Source organism: Mustela putorius, unplaced genomic scaffold, assembly GCF_011764305.1.
Source record: "Mustela putorius furo isolate JIRA1106 unplaced genomic scaffold, ASM1176430v1.1 tig00003974_pilon_pilon_pilon, whole genome shotgun sequence".
In the NCBI taxonomy this organism is placed as follows: domain Eukaryota; kingdom Metazoa; phylum Chordata; class Mammalia; order Carnivora; family Mustelidae; genus Mustela; species Mustela putorius.
The window spans coordinates 15,006,899-15,031,918 of record NW_025422117.1 but is presented as its reverse complement, the minus strand read 5'-3'; the positions used below and the strand labels follow the sequence as shown (position 1 = coordinate 15,031,918).

The 25,020-nt window shown below is 37.2% G+C and overlaps 1 protein-coding gene across 2 annotated transcripts in view; it reads right to left on the bottom strand.

Moving 5' to 3' along the window:
- Positions 1 to 2,375: 2,375 nt before the first annotated feature.
- The window catches only part of OBI1 (ORC ubiquitin ligase 1), a 45,073-nt gene continuing 22,428 nt past the window's right edge, over positions 2,376 to 25,020 (bottom strand). For both annotated transcript variants that reach the window (XM_045070884.1, XM_004754420.3), the window contains exons 5-6: positions 24,100 to 24,188; positions 2,376 to 5,149 (exon numbers count right to left, since the gene is read on the bottom strand). In XM_045070884.1, the coding sequence (XP_044926819.1) occupies positions 3,634 to 5,149; positions 24,100 to 24,188 (1,605 nt within the window). In that variant the 3' untranslated portion in view covers positions 2,376 to 3,633. The remainder of the gene's footprint in view (positions 5,150 to 24,099; positions 24,189 to 25,020) is intronic.

Below are 25,020 nucleotides of genomic sequence, written 5' to 3'. Positions count from 1 at the left end.
ATTCAAAGTATTCTAGGCTGCTTCTGTCATGTAAGACTGAAGATCGCCCTACCTCGAGCTCCAGATGGGTTCTTAAAAGAAATCTGCATCTTAATAGATGTTTCCTCGCTCAGAGTGGGGTTCCGAGAATTAGGAAATAAATGTTCACTATGCACTCTGAGATCATTGCTTAAAAGGTTTTCTCTCTGCCAAGTATTATTAAAAGGATTAGGTTACATCATCACAGGCAAAGACTATGTTGTAGGACTCCCACAAATAGGAATGAAAGACCTTCTTATGAGGCTTTGGAAAACACTCTTTTAATCTAATAGTAGGCTATACTCCATAAAGTTACTGTTAATCTCAGTTTGATGTTCTACAAGTATCATTCACAGGTACAAAATCTATGTATTATACTGTGGATAACTGAAAACCATTCAAGTATACAGAAACAAGTTCCTGAAATATCTTAGGATTTAAGACCAAAATTCTCCCCTTGTTCAGTAGTACCTTCAGTTTTAAACCAATATAGATACAAAAGACATTATAGGAATACAAAGTAGATTTGAAATTAAGGGACTATAAATCTTAGAATCTACCATTTTCAGTTTCAGTCTCAGATGATACATTAAAACAGGAAAAAAAGTCATTGTTGATGGGATTAAATTTTGAAAATTAAAAGACGAACACTAAAGTTCATGTCAAAAAAAAACCCCAAAAAACAAACAAAAACCTACCATCATGTCACATTCCCTTAGCCATATTTTAGAAAGATGAGCAATCAAAAGATGCTGTTTTTACAGGCATCACTGATTAGTGTCTGCTTCCCTTATCACAAGTGCATCTTGCTCTAACATGGCCTTTAGTGCTATCTAAACCTTCCAATAAGGGTTAAATTCATCTAAATGTCAGAGTGAATGCAAATTTTCCTACATTAATTCAAAGAGGCAAACAAGTCTCACCACTGAGCTTCCACTTAGTAGTGGAACATTGGCAGGAAGAAAATGCTACCTGAAAAGAAACATGCCAGTATTTCTCAAGTAGTACTTTAAAAAGAACCCTTGGAAATTTCAAATCTATTCATCCTTTGGCCTTCAGATGTGAACTTTCAAGCACTCGGGAGGAAGAGTACATGCTCTAGAATTAGGGGCCCAGTTCTAAGACATGGTTCTATTCCATTCCAGCTGTGTGACCACTAATCCTCAAATCATTCACTTTAAACTGAGGCTCTTGCCTTACAGAGTTTGAAGAGGATTAAAGGAAACATAAATTAGTAAAATACTTGGTTTAAATAAATTTGTCTTTCGTTTTTAGAGTGTGTGTACAATATACTTAAAAACATATGAAACCACTACATGTATCATGATATATCAGATTATGGTAAAAGTAGTAAAGAGTACAAATGAGAATGTGATTAAAATAAAATCCTGCAGGTTATTCTCTTCAGTGGGGAAATGTCACGTCTGATGGGTTTAATGTATGACATATCGTGGAGCAACGCTTTCTGAAGCAGCTGGGAAATACTCTGGTCCAGTAGAGACGTTCTAACCCTGATTAGGCATCACTAATCAGGTTATTCTGCACTGCCATGGCACACTGCTGGTATATATTTGGATTAATGGATTAAAAACTGACACATTCATAGTAAAGAAGAGTTATAGACAGAATTAAAGTGAGGCTTACCCCCTAATTTACTCTATGATTACTTAGAAAAATTATAGATTTCTACATTTAATAGAATTTCAAATATGTTACCATTGTCAAAGATATCTAAACTACTCTCTAAAAGTATCTACCGACTTCAACACATCAAAAAGAATAAAACAGCACACAAATACTTATTGGAAAATATATATAATAAAAATTATGTTTCACTTTAGCTTTTTTTGCCCCTTATTATTTCTAAAAGTGGAGGGTATGATTCTCTAAATCATAAAAGTGATTTGTTATACTTTCACGGTTTTACTGAATCCACAGAGTCTATTATTAACAGGGGTCAGCAAATATTTCTGTAAAAGGCCAAAAAGTAAATATTTTAGGCTTTGTGGGCCATATGGTCTCACTGGCAGCTATTCAGTTCTGCCACTGCAAAGTAGAAGCAGTCATAGGTAATATGTAAACAAATGAGTGTAGCTGCATTCTAATAAGACTTTATTTAGAAATATTGAAATTTGAATTTTATATCATTTTCCTATATTATGAAATATTTTTTAATTCTTAAAAGCCATTAAAAAGTATAAAAACCATTTTTAGTTCACAGGCTTTTCACAAAAATAGGTGTAGGCCAGATTTAGTCCATGGTCCAAAGTCTGTCAACCTTGCTACAAGATCAATTAAAAATGGTAAGTTTTACTGGTTGTTATAGGCTAATTCAATATCTGAGACAACATCAAGGATTACAGTGCTTATGACATCCTTTATTCAATTCACATAGAAAAGCATGCAGTATTAATGTAAAACAGTACAGTATTAATGTAAAATGTTCAGTGCACATTAGATAAACAAGTCATTAGCATACAAACCATTTTTAAAGGCCTATACAGGCATACCAAACATGTTTAGAATATACTTTTTCAGAGCCTAAATTAAAAATTGTGCTTAGCTCACCTATTCTCATCCCAACACTCTTCATGAAAAAAAAAATCTGTCCTACATAAGAGATATTCTATTAACCAACTAAAACTTCTTTTTCTAAGTAAGGAAAACAGTGCAAGAAAGAATGCTACCATGCATACAGAGTTTCCACAAAGAACAGTAACATGCAAACAAGAACTTCCCTCCAAAAAAGCTCCCCTGGGATGAAAGTGAATCAAGCATTTGGCAAAGAGCACTTCCACACCTGTGTATCTGGAACAATGAAGCTACCATACTGAGGCTCCTCCAAACCCAACCAACCATTCTATGCCTTCTTTCCAAAGCAGGTTCAATTTCCGATTTTCAACACACACAAAAAGATGAGGAAATGAAAGCTACCTCACATAAAACAAGTATTTTCATATAGAAAATGTGTTTTTCCATTGTAGCAAAAGGTTCTCACAAAAACTGTACAAAACACAATGTTAAAAATGCAAACATACATATACAAAACCTAAAAAACAAAACAAAACCAAGTAAATGAATATTGGACTAAGGTTAAGAGTGCTCTTTCTCCACCATGGCCCTGCCTAAAAGTTGAGCCATCACTAAACATAAATAAAAAAGGACAGGCAAAATAATTCCCAGCTTAGAAAAGCTTTAAGGAAACTCAAGTGTCTTATAAGCAGTGTATAGACAACCCAAAAAGTTTTATTTAAGGAATCCAAGTTTTGAAGACAACCAAGGCTCATTAATTGGCCACTGTATTTAACAGATAAATCAAGACTTAAGAAAACATAACACACCCAAACCAGATACATATAATATTCATTAAAAGAAACCCTCTCCCTCTCCCTATCTTTTCTGGTTAAAAAGATGCCCAAATGAAATGAAAAAAATGACAAATTCTTTAAAATGAACAGAAGTATTTTAGGTACAGGCTAATCCACCATTCTGACTTGATACTTGACTACAGATTATCAATTCAACATTGTACAGAACTTTTATGAGGGAGAAAAGTAACTTTAAAAACTTCTATTCCTCTCAGGACAAAAATATAAATGACACCTTTCTAATGAGTCAACTTTTAGTTGCTTTTGATGGGCTGGCATTGGAAAGACTGCTCTGGATTTTTCTTTTCGTTGACTGATTTGTATTTTTATTCCTCTTCTCAGGCACAAAGGAAGTAGACCAAGGAGACTGAAGATGGTTATGAAGACCATGCATCTCTGAGGTCATCTTAAATAAAGATGACCCAAACCTCTGATCTTCAAATAGCCGGTGTGAACTGCTTAACAAAACACCCTGGGAGAACTCAGTCTGAAACAAACAGCTTGGGGGTTTGATTTCATTAGTTCCTGGGTTAGAACCGGTATGGAGAGAAAAATCTTCATTCATTTCTTGGTCAGATGGAGAGAGGAGGAAAAAAGAAGTGGGTTTCCAATCATTTCCATTTTCTAACTGATCAGTAGTTAGAGAACCTTTGGAAAGGTTTGGCTTAGTTCTTTCCTCCAACTTATCTGGCTCCTCAAGAAATTCACTGCCTTGAGAGGACTTTGATAACACATCTAAGTCCACTGACTTAAAACCGTTATTACAAGGGCTCTTGCTATTGTCTGATTCCGACATCATCGAATCCAACTCGGAGATTTTGTCAAGGTAAGCTGCGTCCATGGATGCTTCACTGGATGTTCTCGTCCGATTCATTTCAAACGAGCGAATAGAATTCAACCTCTTAGATAAGCAGGAGCCTGATTTCTCACCTAATTTTAAAGAAATTTCTCCAACAGAATTTGCTATTGTGTTCCCCTCTGAGCTTTCAAAATCCAAGTTTTGGGCATAGCTTGTGGAACAACAGTCCCAAAACCCTGTCTTTGAGGAAGCAAAACATTCTGATTTCTTTTCATTTTCACTTCTATCATCTTCTGATGAATCTTTATTACAAACATTCGGAGAATCACAAAAATCATCAAACACCAATTTTCTAAGATGGTTCGAGTGCTTTTTGGAACCTACTGCTTTGACTACAGAGCTCTCTCTATTTTCTGGAGTACTGAGCTGAAGGCAACTAAGGGACAAAGGGGTACAAGGAGCTGGAAGATCATAAAGTTCTTCATCTTTGTAGGGTATACAATCACTTGGCTTATTACCCCATTCTCTTTCTAAATAAGTATCCATGCTTGTATCTGTCACATCTAACATTATTTCCACTTGTTTTTGATATAGGTCTTTGTTCTTGGAACAATTTGGTTCTGTTTTGCTGGTGCTTTCCTGCCTGGCAGAACTGCTAGAAGGTTTTGCCAGGTGAGAACTTGAGGTGGATGAGCCAAGCGGCTTTCTGGCACCATCACCTTGATTCTTTGATGTCATATCTTCCTCGTTGCCTATGCTCCCTTTGCCATCTGTAGAAAGGGCTCTCTGGCAAATGGAATTCATAGCTTCCTTCTCTTCACTTGAATTTTTTAGCTGTGAAATTTGAGATTCTAGTTCCTCTATATACTTATCACTTCGTTCCAGGGCTTTCTTGAGGCGATTGGTTTCACGTTCATGCTGTTCTACTTTGGACTGAAGAGCAGCTACTGTAAACCTTCCAAACCTGCAAGGAATGGAAAGATAGTTAACTTTACAGTTCAAGCTTTTTTTTTCCCCCTTTCCAAAGTTTAAGAGGGCATACTGGCTCAACCCATTTCAATTTCACATACCAATGACATTTCAGACCACCCGATGAACAGGTCAAGAGCAATGCCAGATGTAGTATCTTCAGAAAAGAGTTTTTCACTTTATATAACAATATGCATATGATAACAATAGCAAAGATCTAATAGGATACTTTTGTGGTCAAATCAGATTAGTAATAGCAGAAGGTCAGACACGCACAAACTCACTGCTGATTTCCCTTCCAAGAGCTAGCTCTCTCAATTCAGCTCATATATGCATGCAGGGTTATCCCCTAAAACAATGGCAAAGATTTATGATAACATTTGAACAGTGGTCCACATCCTGAAATATTTACATTCAATCATTTTCCTATTGTACAGCAGTGTTTTACAATACATTTCTTATACAATGTCACCTTGTCAAACATAAAATGCCAATTTGAAATTCAGAAGTCTTAGCAGTCCCAGCAGGGGTGGTTTTAAATACTTATTTGGACCCTTTCAATTATAGCTACTCTTGATCTGAAGCTTTTACTTGGCTTTTCTGAACACTGGGCTTTAATTCATTCCAGCTCTACTTATTTTTGGCATTTTACAACTGTGTGGGACATCAATCTCATTTCTTCCAACTTTGAAATACAAAGTCAGTGCTTGTGGTTCCAATATATTACACATAAAAACATCTTCACATTTTCTGAAAAGGAACATTTTGGAAAGCAACCGAAAAAGAACATATCAAAAATTCACTTCTTTTACTCAAGATTATCTTGTTTTCATTATTCCCTTAAAAATGGGTACTGGGTATTCGTCCTTTCTGATGGAGGCTTAATACTCCATAATGTATATGGACCACATCTTCCTTATCCATTCATCCGTTGAAGGGCATCTTGGTTCTTTCCACAGTTTGGCGACTGTGGCCATTGCTGCTATAAACATTGGGGTACAGATGGCCCTTCTTTTCACTACATCAGTATCTTTGGGGTAAATACCCAGGAGTGCAATGGCAGGGTCACAGGGAAGTTCTATTTTTAATTTCTTGAGGAATCTCCACACTGTTCTCCAAAGAGGCTGCACCAACTTGCATTCCCACCAACAGTGGAAGAGGGTTCCCCTTTCTCCACATCCTCTCCAACACATGTTGTTTCCTGTCTTGCTAATCTTGGCCATTCTAACTGGTGTAAGGTGATATCTCAATGTAGAAGATGTGGTCCGTATACACTATGGAGTATTATGCCTCCATCAAAAAGGACGAATACCCAACTTTTGTAGCAACATGGACGGGACTGGAAGAGATTATGCTGAGTGAAATAAGTCAAGCAGAGAGAGTCAATTATCATATGGTTTCACTTATTTGTGGAGCATAACAAAAAGCATGGAGGACATGGGGAGTCAGAGAGAAGGGGATTGGGGTAAATTGGAAGGGGAGGTGAATCATGAGAGACTATGGACTCTGAAACAATCTGAGGGGTTTGAAGTGGTGGGGGGGTGGGAGGTTGGGGTACCAGGTGGTGGGTATTATAGAGGGCATGGATTGCATGGAGCACTGGGTGTGGTGAAAAAATAATGATACTGTTATGCTGAAAATAAATAAATTTTTAAAAAATTAAAAAAAAAAAAAGAATGGGTACTGGGGGGTGCCTTGGTGGCTCTGTAGGTTAGGTGACTAACTCTTGATTTCTGCTTGGGTCGTGATCTCAGGGTAATGAGATTGAGCCCCAAGTGGTGCTCTGCCCTCTCCACAAAAGTTCTTTTTAAAAGTCTCTTTCTATAATCTTTTTAATGACTTAAATATTGACCCCTGTTAAAGAATTCACGGATTATCTGTTTGGAGCAAAGTACTTGAAAAGATGGCTTCTAAAAAAAAATTTTTTTTTTTAATCTATGGGTTTATCTTTTTCTCCCTTTCCCCCCTAATTATAATTACAATTAAGGGGCACTTGGGTGGTTCCTTGGTTTTGGCTCAGATCCAGATCTCAGGGTTGTGGGATCAAGCCCTGCCTAGGCTTTGGCTCATCAGAGAGTCTGCTTCCCCTCTCCCTCTGTTCTCCCCACCCCCAAACATGTGCCCATGTGCACACATGCTCTCTCTCTCTCTCTCTCTGAAATAAATAAATAAATAAATTTAAAAAGTTATTACAATTAAGAGAATGTACTAGGTATTTTAACCAACTGGGCCACCCAGGCACCTCTGTACTAGGTATTTAAAAAAAACAAAAACAAAAAAACAAAGAAGAAACTCACAGTAATTACCTTTTAGAGACAACCACAACATGTGCTCTCTCACTCAATGCCTAACACCACCTCCTACACTACAGACCAATTCACTCTCTAGCTCACTCTGACCAAATTCCTGCTCTGGTCACTCTGGGGGGAAAAAAAGCAGAAAACAGATTCATAAAATCTCAGGCTTATAATGGCCTTAAAAGACACAGTATTGAATATTGATCTACTCACTGCAATCAACCTCTAAAAAACAAAGCAAAAACCACAGGTATAACAAAAACAAAACCAGCTACAATAACAAGTCCCTCTGTTTTAAAACCAATTTTACTACTACGAATATCTGGTTAAATGAATGATGGTAGCTTTTCCTTCTTTGTTAGAGAAAAATGTTTTAGTTTATATATGTAGTATTTGACAGAGTTTCTGCAAGAGAATTTTAAAGAGCAGACAAATATTTTAAGGACATCAGCAAAAATGTTTTTAAGTTCTTGATAATAACTACTCTAAAATCAAATAACCCATATATTTTTAAATGGAAAAAACATGCAGCATGTTTACTTAATGCAAACAGCAAAAGTGACAGCCTTAAATTTGCTTACCAAGATAAAATTTATCTTAATTTCTTACATGCAATTTTTACAATAAAGGTAAACTCAGAAGAAAAAAAAAATCAAACAATTCTTTAAAGATTTATTTATTTTAGAGGGAGACAGAGTGCGAAGAGGCATGAGCTGGGGGAAGGGCAGAGAAGGAGACAGACTCCCCGCTGAATGTGGAGCCCTACATGGGGCTTGATCCCACAACACTGAGATCATGATCTGAGCGGATATTGAGTTGGATGCTCAACTGACTATGCCACCCAGGTGCTGAAAAATCAAACAATTTAAAATCAAACAGTGTTGGGGTACCTGGGTGGCTCAGTGGGTTAAGCCTCTGCTTTCGGCTCAGGTCATGGTCTCAGAGTCCTGAGATCAAGGCCCACATTGGGCTCTCTGCTCAGTGGGAAGCCTGCTTTCCCCTCTCTCTCTGCCTGCCTCTCTGCCTACTTGTGATCTCTCTCTCAAATAAATAAATAAATAAATAGAATCTTAAAAATAAATAAATAAAATAAAATAATGTTATTAGGTAGGTAAGTCAGCTATTACCAACGGATGTCCTTGGGAACTCAGAGGCTTATGTAAGGGAAGACTAGTGACAAATAAGAAATGTTTCCCAAAGTATTAGCAGCTTTTTATTAGAAGGTTTTAACCTGGAATTTCAAGCATGTCACTTTAAGACGCTACATTTGCCCCTCTGTTTTTTCTTTTTTTTTTTTTTTTTAATTATGTTTTTAAAAGAAGTTAACAAATGGTTTTGAGTTGAAGTCAAAATGACAGCCCCATCCATGTATTCTGGGTTACTTCAGAAAGCTAAAGTGCCATAAGAACTAACAACAAAGGCCAGCAATGGGGGCACATTTGACAGGGACAGCCAGCAGAAATCACTGATGGGGCTGGCTGTTTTCTAAAAGGTCACTGCCCTCAATTCCCCAAAGTTCCATTTCAATACTTTACAAGTCTATAATACTTTGAGTGATCAGACCTTTTTACCATGCTAATAAGAGGCCTGTGCTGGTAGGCAAACTAACAGAAATATATAGTGAAAGCCATGGAACTGATCAATTAATTAACCTATCCACATAATTTTTTAATCTTTCTCTCCCCGATTAGAGTATAAGCTCCAGGAAAGCAGGGCGTCTTGACCATCTTACATTCACTGCTAGCTCCCTACAACAATTCCTGGTATACAGCAGTCCTCATTAAATTATTTCTTGAATAGATGTTATTTTCTTACTTTCAGATAGATGCATTAGTGCCTTACATTAAGACAGAGCCAACAGCATAGGATAAGCCAAAGGTCCTTGCGTCTCTTTTACATGTAAGTATTCTGAATCACTATATTACTAAACTGAATGTTTCATACATTTGACTGTTTTGTTTTGTTTTTTCATTGACACTAAGGAAAGCAACAGATAACAACATATACAGAATATAGTTCTGTGGCTTTTGTTTTGTTTCGTGTGTGTGTGGTTTTGTTTTGTTTTGTTTTTCTACTATAGGCTTGCCATCTTATATTGCTCCTTCTAAAAAAAAAACCTGCCACTTATGGCACATGGTGGCTCAGTCAGTTAAGCATCTGCCTTCAGCGCAGGTCATGATCCCAGGGTCCTGGGATGATTCCGTGTCCTGTCTCCCTGTTCAGTGGGGAGCCTGCTTCTCCCTCTCCCTCTGCCCCACCCCCTGCTCATGCTCTCTCCTTCTCTCCTTTCTTAATCAAATAAATAAATAAAATCTTTAAAAAACCCTGACACTTTAACCTTAGCAAAAGAATGGAAACATATGAGACTTTTGATATAGCTATTAGGAATTTTAAGCTTACCCTGGATTAGTGTATTAGATTTGGCAAAAGGAAATAAACCAAGTCAGAGAGAAATAACAATTATTTGTTAATAATATCTGCATATCTGATGCTATACTTCTATAAAAGAAGACAATGAAGATAAGAGCTTATTTAACTTTGGGTTTTAATATTCTTATTCACACTAATTCCAGATATTTCCAGAGTACATAACATTAAATGAATCAATGCCAAGGCAAGCCGGAGGGAATTCTAACATCATTTACCATACTTCCTTTTCCTGAGCAAATTTCAAAATGGAGTATTTTTATAAACATTCCATTAGAGACCAAAAGGCTTTGATTTTCAAAGTAGCAGTGATGGCCAAAGGCTTCATTATGTCAGAGAAAACATCGTAAAGCAGTTTGGGAGCTGCAACTGATATATTGGAAGTGTGCTAGAATCTGGGAGAAACGTAAAGGATTTCTCAGCTTGCAGTGTTAAGGGATATACACATTCTGGATTAGGGCTCCCCTTGCCTGAAAAGCTACAGAGGTACAAGATTGTTCCTGTCCCTACTAACAGTAAGAGAAATCAAAGTCCTATTAGTTTGACCTTTAAGGTATTACACCTAGAATAGAGTATGACTAATAATGAAAAGCTCTTCAGTTCAGATTTTCTCATAGCCCATTACGCAGGAGTAATAGGATGCGCTTGAAGGGAATTAAAAGCAAGCAAATGTGGTAAAAGAATAAATGCCAGAACGAAGTACCAAAAGACCTAACTTCTAGTGTTATGCTGCTATTAAGTAGTTATGAGAATTTGAGCAATTAACTTGTTTCTCTAGTTCTCAATGGCATCCCTAACAAAAGGGACAAAGTCAGCAAGCCCAGTGGGTTGCTGAGACCACTAAACTTTTAAAACATCTTCAGGACATAGGGAGGCATGAGGGAAGTGAACCCATCTGCCCACATGTATCTTTGATTTCATATCCTTTCCTTACTTGCTAGATGAAGTAGCAATTATGAAACAAAGTGAAAGCAATCTTTGGATCTGGACCAGCTTTTAGGATCTGGCCTATGTGACAGTTTGTCAACACTGATATCCTTGCCATACATGCTTCCAATACGCATGAATTTCAGTTGCCATAGTTTAGGTAAATAAGCCTAGTTATTTAACAAAGGGTCCCAAATTTACATTATATTAACTGTAACTAACAGCATGAAACTGCATAAAATAAACATTTCAATACTTGCTTTTCAGCTCACAAAACAGTACATACATAACAGATGTATATCAGTGACCAATCAGGTCACTTCTTTCCAAGTCTGAAAGTGGTTGGTCCCTCTGCATCTATTACTCTATTCACACACAGACAGTAACACAAGCAGTATTGTCACATACATTTTACAAGAATGGATCATCAAAAGACAGAACTGGCCAACAAAAATGAAGGTGCAGCAAAGAACTAAATAGTGATCAATGCCAGAAGTAAAATTGGAATCAAATGTAAATGTAGTTACTGAAGCACTGACCATGGAAACATTGAAACTGCTACCATCTGAGAGACCCTGGCAATGCCTGAGGAATTTGGGAGTGACAAACTTATTGACATAAATGAGAAAAGTAGTTTTGATGAAAAGAATAAAGTTATCTAGAGAAAGTGACAGGCTAGCAAAAAACTTCACATTAAAGCAATATGGAGCTATTTCATGACATTGAAAGCATTAAGGATAAAATGTTCGAAGCTGATGCAAACTTAGGAGTATGACAATCGTCAAGGCATTAGAAAAGATGCTAGCAGCTTCATATCATAAGTTATAGGATAAGAAGAGAAGCACTATTCAGATTATTTCCCACAGTATTTTTTTTTACAAAGAAATAAAATACTTTATTTCACAATGTTTCTAATGGTTTAAATTATACTAAATATTAGTGTGCTAAATATTGTTTTATTCTTTTCATTTCCATAAACATTTATAACTGAGATTAAGAGATTTAATGTTTTGACAAAAAATATTGAAGTTTATAAAGGAACTTGATTCTTCCCATTGATTATTAAGACTGCTTTTCATGGTTTTTACTTGAATGGCTTTTGGTCCTCCACTTCTGTGCAAAGTAAGGATTACCTATACTAAAGGAATAGTTGACATATAAGAAAACCAAGTAAACTTACGTGAGTCTTGGAATTTTTTTTAAAGAATAACCTATTCATAGAGGGCATTTTGTTGCAGAGTTGCCTGTTTACATAACTGTAGTTACATATCTTCTCATTCCCTGACTGTCCGAGATATTAGAAAACATCTTATTTTAAACATAAAGCAGAGGTAGGGTTTCAAAGGGAAGAACATTCCATTATTCTTTTCCCTTTCTTAAATATTTTCTCCTAAAGTAAAACTCACCAGAGATTACCTGAATTTGCAAACTCCTCTTTTTGATTACAGGTAACAGAAGTAGCCTGTAATATGAACTCTTCAGAAACATGAATTTTGATAGGAGTGGGAAGAAAAGGGAGAGGCCCAGTACTGTGTTCTGCTTTGTGCTTTGTGCAAGTGGGCAGAGGGCTTATTTCAGGGGAAAAGGGCAGAGAGGACCAGGACCATAGGAAGCTCAAAATTGTACCTGGTGGTGGGGGCCTTTTGCTCTCACCTGTTTCCAAAGAGTTGCTTGTGTGTTTACCCTTATCTGTCTCACCCTTGTACACATGTCAGAAGGATGGTTGAAGGCATTCTGTCTTTAAACTACTAGGGAAGCTCTGGGAAGAAGCTGATACATTTTTATCTGCTGCAGAGCTGTATGACTTGCCAGTGTTTCAAGAGTTTTCTCTTTTTAAAATTAAACATCCAGTGATGAAAATGCTACATTCTTAGAAAATTGATTCATCATAAAAGTACTGTCTATGACTAATCCTAGACTCGAGTCGGTTCCACAAAAAATATATTAAATAATATGAACCATACTAAGAAAATAGGAAGAAATCCTTCCCCCGATGACTCAAGGCAACATTTCTGTTTTCTGGACCACCATCAAATAAACAAAGAAAGAAAGAAACAGCTCATAATCAAATAAATAAATAAACTTTTGTGACGGAATTTACCAAAAGTAAGTGTAACAAGTAAGTCTTTAAGAGTAGCCTGACCGCTACTGATAATGACAGCAACAAAAGTAACAGCAGCAACCAAAATTTACTAAATGTTTACTTAAATCCAGCACATTGCTATATGCCTGTTATATATTATCTTTCTGATTTAATTGTCCTGTTGACCTAATGAAGGAAGATCTGTTATTTTTTATTTTAAGGATGAGAAAGGAGAAGCTTAAAAAGACTCTCTCTTATTCATGGATTTGCAGAAAGTGGCAGAAATGGGATTTGAATTCAAGTGTGTCTGAGTCCAAACACCATGTCTGACATTACAGGAAGTGCTTGAACATAAGCTCCCTTCTTCAGTAATATAAGTACCTATTTATGCTGTAAAGTAATGTAGGATTGCTGAGCACACAGTCTGTACACACAGGTAACTAACTAGGATTGTTGTAATATTTACTAATACATACACATGCTAATAAAACACAGAGAGGAAAAAAGGGATCAACAGATATGTATATACAAAGTTGATAAATATTTATAAAAAATCTACTATGTTTTAGACACAAGTTCAAGAATATTTTGCAATTTCAGGGCACCTGGGTGGCTCAGAAAGGTAAGCCGCTGCCTTCGGCTCAGGTCATGATCTCAGGGTCCTGGGATCGAGTCCCATGTCGGGCTCTCTGCTCAGCAGGGAGCCTGCTTCCCTCTCTCTCTCTCTGCCTGCCTCTCCGCCTACTGTGACCTCTCTCTGTCAAATAAATAAATAAATAAAATCTTCAAAAAAAAAAAAAAAGAATATTTTGCAATTTCAAAAGATCATTTATTAAAGTGGCAGATCAGACAGATCACCCTGACAAATGCCAACCCAAAGATGGTAGCTATTTTAACCAGAGATATGTAGACTAAATCGGAACCCAAACCACAAATTTGGAAGCCCCATCTTTAGGTGTGCTAGCAACAGAAAGTATATATGATCATTTTGCCTACCTCAAGCATAATCAGCAGGCATCTTCAACTATAAGAAAACAATGCTACTTAAGTGAAATGAGAAAATTAAAAATGTAAAATTTTAGGGCCAAAGCATCACATAAGTACTTGTCCCAGGGTCTAATATTGATGAATAAAAAAAATACAAGCCATATTATGCTGCCTCTTAGTTTTAGCATAAAACAAAGTGCTTCAACATTTGCAAGAATAAAAAAAGTCATGATTTCCTCCTTAAAGACAAAGGTCACATAAGCAGTGGAACTAGATAAAGAATTAAGGCCCGTGCAGCCATTCCTCCCTCTTCTACCTCCCAGAAGTATAAAGATCAAGGTACAGGCTGCTTTGTAAGCTTTCAAAGAAAGAGAAGCTTCCAAACGTAAAGCAGAGTTTTAAAATAACAGCTCACATTATTAATACAATTTTAAAGGAAGTTTTATATGTGTGTGTGTTTATTAAGCTAAACTAACCATGTATTTGTAGTTGGAAACTGTGACACTGAAAAGTCTTGCTGAGATACCTAGAAATTCTTAACACAAACAACCTTAGTATTGGGCTGCATATGTAAATTGAAGAGGAACAGATTCCCTTTTGTAGTCTCTAAAAAGGGCTGATATATCTATCTATATCTATCTATCTATATATATATAGATATAGATATATATATATATATATATATAGTGCACCTGAGAAGGTGGACTACTCTTTTAACTATGAAATAAATTCCATTTTATTTGATACATACATTTCACTTCAATTCCACATAGAAATGCACCCTAATTTTCTGCCTCAAAAGAAAAGATCAGCTTTGAGTTTACAGGACACTAGTGGGGATCCTAATTTTTTGTGGAAGGAAATAAACTACACACAAAAGATATTTCATATATTTTTACAGTTCTAAAAGGAATAAAGGACTTATATGTTTTCCCAAATATAATAACCTTGACAAAATCTCAACAGTATAAGAGGACAACTATTGTTACATGAAAAAAGCATACTTAAAAATCCCTGGACTGGTATTTATCTATACATTTTTCACTACAGTTAAATCAACCTCTCTCTCACCTTGAGGAACAATCTAAAACAAAATAAAACAAAAAAGACTGTGATCCAGCCACCCTGTAATTATTACTATGATGACAGTTACTGAGGACTTAAAGTATGCTGAGGGGTAAGAGAAAGGAAAACAAAAGGAGTAGAAGACATTCTTGTTCTTAAGCAGTTCCTAATATTCCCAACAACCTTATTGCTTAGTCATTAGCATGCAATGCGGGCTCCTAAAATATCTTATCAATACCATAAAGACAAGTTGACAGAAAACTGCAAGAACTGTCCATCCCCAATTAGCTGAATACCCAGAGAAGGGCCCCTCAGGCAGCTGAGGGGCCTGTGCACACCTGGCTGTCACCGTCTGGCCCCAGGGTATCATCAAACTCCCCTGACAGTCTACAAGTTCCCCTTCCGGGAAATCCAAAGGGCATAGCAGAATCAGTCATCAGATCAGGCTGGGGTCAAATACCAAGAATCATGGCGTTTGTCAGAGCAGAATCATGAGTCATGAGAAGTAAAAAAGCCCAGAATAAGTTAAGAAGGCACAACAGCCAAGCCAGCAAGACCAGAGGTGCTGCCAGGGAAGCTAAAAGACAGGAGTAGTCTGAGTGGTACTGGCATGTCTTGAGACACAGTTTAGGAAGAGCAGAACTGTGAACCAAGGAGACACAGCTCAGAGTCAGCATGGAGACAGATAAAGGCAGGATAAACCCAGTTCAAGTAAGGAGACATAGATAAGAAATCTTATCTGGGACCCCAGCAACATCACGTCCTTCTTTCTTTCCCCTTTCTTGGTCCCAGTCTCTAGTATGACTCAGGAAAACCCTCCGCTCTTCTCATTTGGAGAAAATCCCAAGAATCTTGGCATTTCTTTTCCTTATAAACTCTTTGTACTTTAAGCTTCAAGAAAGCTCAAAATCTTAATTCTCTGGTTAGTTCCCTCCATATTGCAGCATGAAGGACTCCTTCCTTCTCCTAGTCTCCAGAGAAGGAACACACACACACACACACACAAATACACACACAGTGATACACACACTTACATGTATTTTAGACAGATACACATACGGCAAGAATTTTTATAAATATGTCTTAGCTCCAAGAAGCTAGCTGGTAGATTAACTGGGCATGAGTGTCATGGAACTTGTCAGTATACCAGATCCTTAGTAATACAAGAACAATGGGAAGAACAAGAGGAGAAGTGTTTCTTCTGTCTTAGGAAATCATGGAGGGCTTCAATTAGAGTAACAACTGAAGAGGAATTAACAAGGCAGAATAAAAAGGAGAGGCTACTGGGGAGGACCAGGGAAAACAAAGGAAAAGGCATGAGCAAAGGTGCAAAGGCATGTCATAACATGGCAAATCTGGGCCCAGTAAGAAACTCAGCATGGCCAAAGTAGACTATAAGCAGGGGAAGGTTGGAGAGGACACGAAAAGGCCAAAGCTCAAGTCATATTGTAAAGAGCCTCCCATATTTATGAAGAAATTTGGGCTTTAATTTGAGGACAATGGGGAATCAAAGGTTATTAAATAAGGGAATAAGATGATCAAATTTATATTTTGGAATCTTGGCAATAAGAACGCAGATGCTTTATTTAGGGTTAAGAGTGGAAAAGAAGAATAAGCATAAGATTGTTAAACTAGACTAAGCAAGAAATCATGTGAATCTAAACTAGTGGGAATACAAAGATGGATTACAGAGACATTTAAGAGGTAGGATAGATAGAATATACTAAACAATTAGGTGTGGGATGAGGAGAAGGGGTGGATAAAGCAGACTGAGGTGTTTATCTGAGGCAACTAGATGAGTAGTAAAGCCATCAAGGATAGGAACAAAGCAAGAGGATAAACAATCTTTGGAGTAGAGAGGATAATGGATACAATTATTTAAACACACACCTCTATCAGTTCTTTGTGCTACACATGGTTTCAAGGACATAAAATTACTTCCGTTCATCCTCGCATCCTCGCAGTAACACATCATCCACATTTTATATATATATAAAAAAATAATGGCTCCAAGGGATTAAGTAATTTATAGACTGTTATTTATCTCTTCATTTAATTGTTCAACAAATATTTATCACATGCCTTCCAGGTGCTGCGGTTTTGCAAGTAAAGGAAGTAGGCAATAAGATTCTTACCCTTGGGGAGCTTAGAGTTTAGAATGGAGGGGCAGACAACAAACAGATCAAGTAATTAAACAAGATAATTTCAGACTGATTAGGGTTAGGAAGACAATAATACTACAACCTTGGTTCAGTACTAGCTGTGGGCTCTGTTAAAAGTACATTTCAAGTTTTCATTTATTTAACCCTTAATACTCCCTACAAGATAGGTACTACTATTGGCCTCATTTCACAGAAGTCAAGAACAGAGATACAAAAAGGTTAACTCTCTTCCCCCAAATCACAAAGAGTAAGTGGACAGTTCAGTCCTACTGAGTCTGACTCTGGAGCCTGTGCTCAAAATCACACACTATACTGCTTCGTCATGCCATGATTTTATCACTGTGGTATCACAATAAGACAGAGTAAGGACTTTAGAAGGTACTAAAGCAGAGGGCTGCTTCAGAATGATGTTCAGGAAAGGCCTCTCTGAATCTGATGACGGAAGGAGTCAGCCACATAAAGATATGGAAGCAGAACATTCTAAGCAAAGAGCAAAAGTCCATCATGTTTTAGATACAGAGGAAGGCCAGTATGGCTGGAGCAGCATGAGCCAGAAGAATGATATGAAGTGGAACAGGCAAACATAAGACTGGTTTGTGAAGAATCTGGATTTTATTTTAGGAAAAAAAACCAAACAGGACAGTTTTAGGTAGGAGACTTTTATATAAATTTTGATTTATATTTTAAAAAAACACAATTTCAAGTATGGTGAAAATGAACTGGGTAGGGGAAGGAGGGGCAGAGAGCAAGCAGGGACATTTGCATCCAGGTAATCTGTCTCCAGTGCTAAGCATTTATTTGAACACCACACTATGTGGTGAATTTAAGGTATAGGATCTCGGGTGAAGGTATCAAATAGACAAATATGAATCTATAGAGGACAAAAGGTAAAACCAAACAAAGATTTATTATATTTTATTTTATCTCTGACATACAGGTAGATGATAATTAAAGCTATGGGAGTAAATGAGATGGCTCATCAAGGCACACTACAGCAGAAAGAGAAGAAATCCCAGGTCATAATCTATGAAATCAATCCTTTCCTCTTCAGAGTACTTTTTTTTTCTTATACTAATAACAGAAAATACTGTTCACTATCCAGAAAGTATCTGGAGCCTTTACCTTCCCCCAGAAGGAGCAGGGGCAGGGGGAAGACTGGTACATAATGACAAGCCTTGGGGTTGCTGTGCAGTAGAAGAGCTGCATACAGGGAGACATTATCAAATCCATAGATCTCACTAAAGACACAATGACAAGAACACATAACATTCCTGAATACATATTTCCAGAAAGGAAAGCCATTAATCCAACTATAACCAAGTTTGATGTTAATGGCCTACAGAGTTTTGTACATGGAGTTTAACACCCTAGGCTGTTAAGATAAGTTAGTAGCCAAGGACAAGAACTGTTGCTCCACTAAAGCCTCCTAATAGCTGGCACGAACCACAAAAACCCTGCCTAAAGTGCCCAGAGCGGGTGTGTGTGTGTGTGTGTGTGTGTGTGTGTGTATGTGTGGCACAACTGAAGAGAAAGATCTCAGAGAGAGGGCATGAAACTTTCTAATGCTTTAAAAGTCAATTCTTCATATCTCTTCAAGCTTAAAAAATAAAAAAATTACTAAGGCACTCCTAATTCTATCAAGAACAAGTATATCCACATTTCTGGGCACAGTTTAGGAATAGTAACTGAAGCCAAGGATATTTAGGAATATGAGAAATGTTAAGTCTTCCCTTAAGGAATATGAGAAATGTTAAAGTCTTCCCTTAAGCTTCTCATTCTTGTATTTTTTACCATGTGGAGGTGTGACACACTTCGCATTCCCCACTGAACAGGAGACTGAGAACAGGCCTTTCTGTTTAAAGCAAAGAACGATGGATATCGTGGAGTCATGCTAACCAGCTATTTAAGCGGGGTGATGAAGGTCACAATGGAGAGATATGCAAATTACATAGCAGACTTCTGCTCTGATGAGTATGAGAAGGAAGCCACCATGTTTCTCAAGTGTAACTGTAGCTACTACTGGAGACAAGGGACTGGAACTAAAGGGACTACTTAGTATTTCTAACAGCTCAAGCTGTTTCCCTCTAGCTCAGAATGCCTTCCTTCTCATAGAAATCTCCATCTTTCAAAGCCAGGCTCAAGTCCTCCCTCTTTTTTTTTTTTTTTCTTTTTAAAGGATTTTACTTATCTATTTATTTGAAAGAGAGAGAGGGAAACAGAGCATAAGCAGGGGGAGCCGCAGAGGCAGAGGAAGAAGCAGACTCCCTACTAAGCAGGGAGCCTAACATAAGACTTGACTCCAGAACCCTGAGATCATGACCCACGCTGAAGACAGACGCTTAACAGACTGGGCCACCCAGGTGCCCTCAAGTCTTGTCTCTTTGATAAACACTCGCACCATTGCAACACACTGGTCATTCCCTGAACTCCTACTGAGGTCTCTGATATTTGATTTAGTATCTGTTCTGTATTTGTTTCATATATTTTTGTCTCTTGCCTTCGTTAGATTATGAACTTTCTAGAGGTAGGAACCACGTTTCATGGGTTTTATTTTTTGATTATACATCCCCTTTCTTCTATTAAAATACTCTATAGTCTACATTTTAGTATTCATTTCTAGAAGAAAATATAGACATTTTTCTTAGGTAACCACAATACGTAAATAACATTAACAGTAATCCCTTGGTATCACCTAATATCCAGCTCATATTCAAATTTACCCAATTGCCTCAAAAATGTCTTTGGATGCTTTGTTATGAATCAATATCCAAAGATGATCCGTATACTGCATCTGATTACGACTCTTAATTCTCTATTATTGTAAAGCACATCCTGCTTCCCATTTTGTCAATGTTTTTTAATTCATTTTAAAAAATTTAAAATCAATTAATTAAAAATCAACTATTATAGTGTATTATTAGTTTCAGAGGTAGAATCTGTGATTCATAAGCTGCATAAACACCACCTAGTCATTTTTCCTATTAAGTATACCACATTTGGGATCTGTCTTGTTTCCTCCAAGTTTTAAGAGCTATGTTTATCAAGGCACCCGGGTGGCACTGTCGGTTAAACATCTGCCTTTGGCTTGGGTCATGATCCCCAAGTCCTGGATCGAGCCCCACGCTGGGCTCTCTGCTCCGCAAGGAGTCTGCTTTTCCCTCTCCCTCTGCCTGCTGCTCTGCCTTCTTGTGCTCTCTCCCTGTCTGTCAAATAAATACATAAATAAAATCTTAAGAAAAAAAAAAGAGCTACGTTTATCAACCCTTTACTCAACAAATATATATTAGGAGAAGAATACCAGCCAGAACTCTGTAAAATGCAGTGGCTAAAATAGTGAATACAACTACAGTCCTGGCTTAGACAGAAGAAAACCGTAAAACAGTTGTACAAAATATTAAAAACTAGCAATTATGATATGTGCTATGAAGGGAAAGTACAAAGTAGTAAGAGAAATTATAGCAAGGCAACCTAACCTACTTCAGGGGTCAGGAAGAGTATTTACTTTATATAGTTCAATGCACCTTGTAGAGTGTTAAGTAAATAAACATTCAGTACTCCCAGGGTGGCTGGGAGAGTAAGTTTTCTTCAAATTATCAACCTTGTAAACTAAAGGACATATCACCACCACCATTAGATATGATTCTCTTAGGAGTCCATGTTAAGGGCGCCTGGGTGGCTCAGTGGGTTAAGCCGCTGCCTTTGGCTCAGGTCATGATCTCAGGTCCTGGGATTGAGCCCCATATCGGGCTCTCTGCTCAGCAGGGAGCCTGCTTCCCCCTCTCTCTCTGCCTGCCTCTCTGCTTACTTGTGATCTCTCTGTCAAATAAATATATAAAATCTTAAAAAAAAAAAAAAAAAAAAGGAGTCCATGTTAAAGAAAACTGAAAGAGGAAACATATCATTTTCCGTAGTGAAATAAACTTATTTTAGAAGAGAAGAAAAATTCAGGAACTGGCTATATAAAATCAAAGAAAAAGATCCCATTTTTTGGACCACCAGTTTAGATATTAGGACAATGGATTTTTGACAAGGGACAGAATGGATATTACTGAAGCCAAGAAGAATATGCTTAGTAGAATATCTAATATACTGCTGGAAAAGGCTTTTAGGTTAAAGTTGAGGAAGGAAAATTATCCAGGCACACTTTAAGACTGGATATAATGGATGGAAAAAACCAGAAAAACAGTAGCAGAAAAGATAAATAATAACCCAGTTTTTCATCTTAAAAGGTTATGGCACTGTTTTTAAAGTATTATAAAATACATTACTTTTATATGGCACCATCTACATGAGACCAATGTAAATCCACACCATCTGTTATTCTCGTTATAGGTAACAGCACGATTTGAGTGTCTTGGAAAGAAATACCTTCTGCTATGGATTGTACTGTATTCTCCACCCACAGCCAAATTCGCATGCTGAAGCCCTGACCCTCAGTCTTACTATATAAAGAGAGTCTTTAGGAGGTAATTAAGGTTAAGCAAGATCATAAGGATGAGGCCTTAGTGTGACAGAACTGATACCCTTATAAGAGGAGGAATACAGGGGACACCTGGGTGGCTCAGCTGGATGAGCATCCCACTCTTAATTTCAGCTGAGGTCATAATCTCAGGGTTGTGAGGTTGAGCCCTGTGCTGGGTGTGGGCGGGCAGCCTGCTTAAGATTTTCTCTCCCTCTACCCTTCCCCGACCGCCCTCTCCAAGATAAAAAAGAGGAAGAGAGACCAAAAACTCTCTTTCAGACATGTGAAGACATAGTGAGAAGGTGGCTGTCTGCAAGTTAAGAAGAGAGCCTTTGCCAGAAACTAAAATGGCTGAACCTTGATCTGAGACGACTAGCCTCCAGAACTGTAAGAAAATAAACAATATTCAATGTTTACGCCACTACTTCTACAGTATTTTGCTATGACAGCTCAAGTTGGCAATTACACTCTTCTAAATTTTTTCCTCTCCAGTATCTAAACCTTAAAGCTCTCTTTTTTGCATGATTTGTAGAGTATATCTGCAAAATTTGAAGGATACATCGGAAACTAAAGCTGTATGCATAAAATGGACACCTTGACTCCTAACCAAGTAGGAAAAAAAAAAAGTAACCGGTTAAGGCACTTCCTAATCAAGGGTACAAAATGAAACATATGGTTTTATTTGCTTGCATTTACTTTTAAACTCTTGAAATTTCATATTTTCTCAGTACAAATAGGAGCTCTCCTCAGATGAGCCAGATCTGGGTATTTTCAGCTGTGGTCAGCTTCTCTCTGAATCCCACTAGAGTTTGGTGATGCAGAGTAAACAAAGCTATAAATCAAATGCAATGCATTTAATACCTCAATGCATTGCAAATTGATCTGGAACAGGGGTCAGTTCAAATCGTTTTTTAAGTGAAACTATTCCCTACCCCTGAAGGGAAGGAATGGAAGTTAAAGATAGCAAGTCTGAAAGTTATATGGGATTCCGAAGTGTGACTGTTTGTTAGAATAGTCAGAGGCCAGGTTTCTTCAGGTGAGATTCTTCTGTTACTTATCAGGTTGGAGCCATGGATATTTAAAAACACATCCTGGTGGCTGGCATTAAATCTGCAATCTGGTGGGCAACTTTTCAAGAAATAAAAGCTACAGACAAAATAGCTTTAGTTCCATTCAGCACACTGTGGGGAATGCAGCTAATGGACATGCATTACTATGACTGGCAGGGCGGGGTGCCAATAAATGAGACGAGCAGAGATTCAAACCACCACATAACAGCAACATTTCCTAAGCTTATTTCACTAATTTGTCAAAGCAGAACACTATCTGAACAGTGGAAGAAAAATGAGGTTGGAAAGCACAGGGGAAGTAACTACTTAAAAGTAAAAGCTATGCTGCTTTCTCTATTGGTTAGTTATCTCTGTTTTGAGTAATTATGGCTTATTTCTACCAATTCCTGATTCCACAGTTGGTTTTACTAAAGGTAACGTTTTCTCTTTTTCATATAATAAGCAGAGAGCTTCTTCCAGTAGGATAAATTTCCACTGGTTGCTTATGTCTTCCTTGCTTTTTTCCAGTAGGAAGACATGAAGTCTAGTAATTACAGAAAGAAAATGTGGAGTTCTCAAATGCCACCCCTCAAAGAGGGACGGAGGGCAATATTCTCTGCTTCCTTGTCTTTTTTCCCCCTGGAGAAGAAAAACTTCAAGTGTCATCTCCTATCTTTTCTCCAACTTCAATTTTCAATTCTCAACTGTTTCTTATAATTTTAAACAAACTGCTAAAGAGGTCAATACTTGTACTCTCTTACTTGGAATGGAATGAAAACTATCCCATCAAGTGAAGAACAGATTCACTTAATTGTACAATTAAAATCAGTCTAAACTTCAACAGATAATGCCTTAAACTCTATTTCAGATATGCTTTCTAGTATAATGATTAGTGTAATAATGTAAAGGTTCTCTGTGTAATGTAACACAGCGTGGACTCTGGGACTGGACTACCTGGGTTCAAATCCTGTTTCCACCACTTATTAGCTGTGCAGATTGGATAAATTAACTTAATCTCTCCATACCTCTTTTCTCTCATCTGTAAATGGAGAACACTAATAAGTACACCATAGGTTGTTGTACTAGGCAAAGAGAAAGCACTAAAAATATGTTAACCACTATCAAGATTAGTTCAGAGAATATCTGAAGGGCATTGTATTAATCGCCCTACTCTCTGTTAGTACAATTAAACATTTACATATAAAACCAAGTGAAACTTCTCCTCTCTTGGGTCATGTAAAACAATCCTCTTGCTAATCAGATAAGGAAAAGGTAAGAAGGAAATCCTTTCTTCAAAATTAGCCTTAAATGACACAAAGATTTCACCAATAATGTAAGTATCCACTTGACTTTTAGAGGCAAGACATTCTATTTAAATCTACATGTTTCAATGAAAATAGTCCAAGGAAAAACACATACAATAACAGCAGCTTATTTTAAAATATTAACATAATCTAAAACATTGCTTTATGAGCAAAATACATACTTCTGGGGTGATCTGTTATCAACTTCAGCCTTCAGTCGTAAATTCTCCCTCAACAGGCCACCATTTTCCAATTTCAATTTTTTATTTGCCTTTAAAAAAGAGTTGAAAATAATTAAGCACAAGCTAAAACAAGTACCTAGTAAAAATTATGTCATGAGCCATCTGTATTTTTTAAAGTGATAGCAGAAAATTGAATACTAGCACATGGCCTTCAGAAACTTAAAAATCATCACTGGGGGGGCACCTGGGTGGTTCAGTGGATTAAAGCCTCTGCCTTCAGCTCAGGTCATGATCCCAGGGTCCTGGGATCGAGCCCCGCATTGGGCTCTCTGCTTGGCAGGGAGCCTGCTTTCTCCTCTCTCTCTCTCTCTGCCTGCCTCTCTGCCTACTTGTGATCTCTGTCTGTCAAATGAATAAATAAAAAATCTTAAAAAAAAAAAAATCATCACTGGGAATGACTTGTGAAACTGTGAACACAACCAAGCATTTTTAATCCATAATCCCAAAGCACTTCGCAATTGTCCTATCCAGGGAAATAAAGAGAGCTATGTTAGTTATCTTAGATTCATTAAAGGACTATACTAATGGCAAATATTTTTTTTTCCTTTTCACATAAATGTATATTCTAAGCATGGTAACATTACACTATATGGAATCATTTGCAAAACTAATGCTAAGTTAATTCTCATGAACTTTGAGCTATAAGATTGATTTTGTGTTGCTACTTAAAAAAATAGTTTTTTAGTGGTAACAAATCTAACATAATTAAACTACTTGCTTTTCTTCAAAAGGCTTTCCCAAATGCCTTGGCCCACAACTTCTGGGGTTCTCAAAACTGGGTCAATTTTTTTTTTTTTTTAGATTTTATTTACTGGGGCACCTGCGTGACTCAGTGTGTTAAAGCCTCTGCCTTGGACTCAG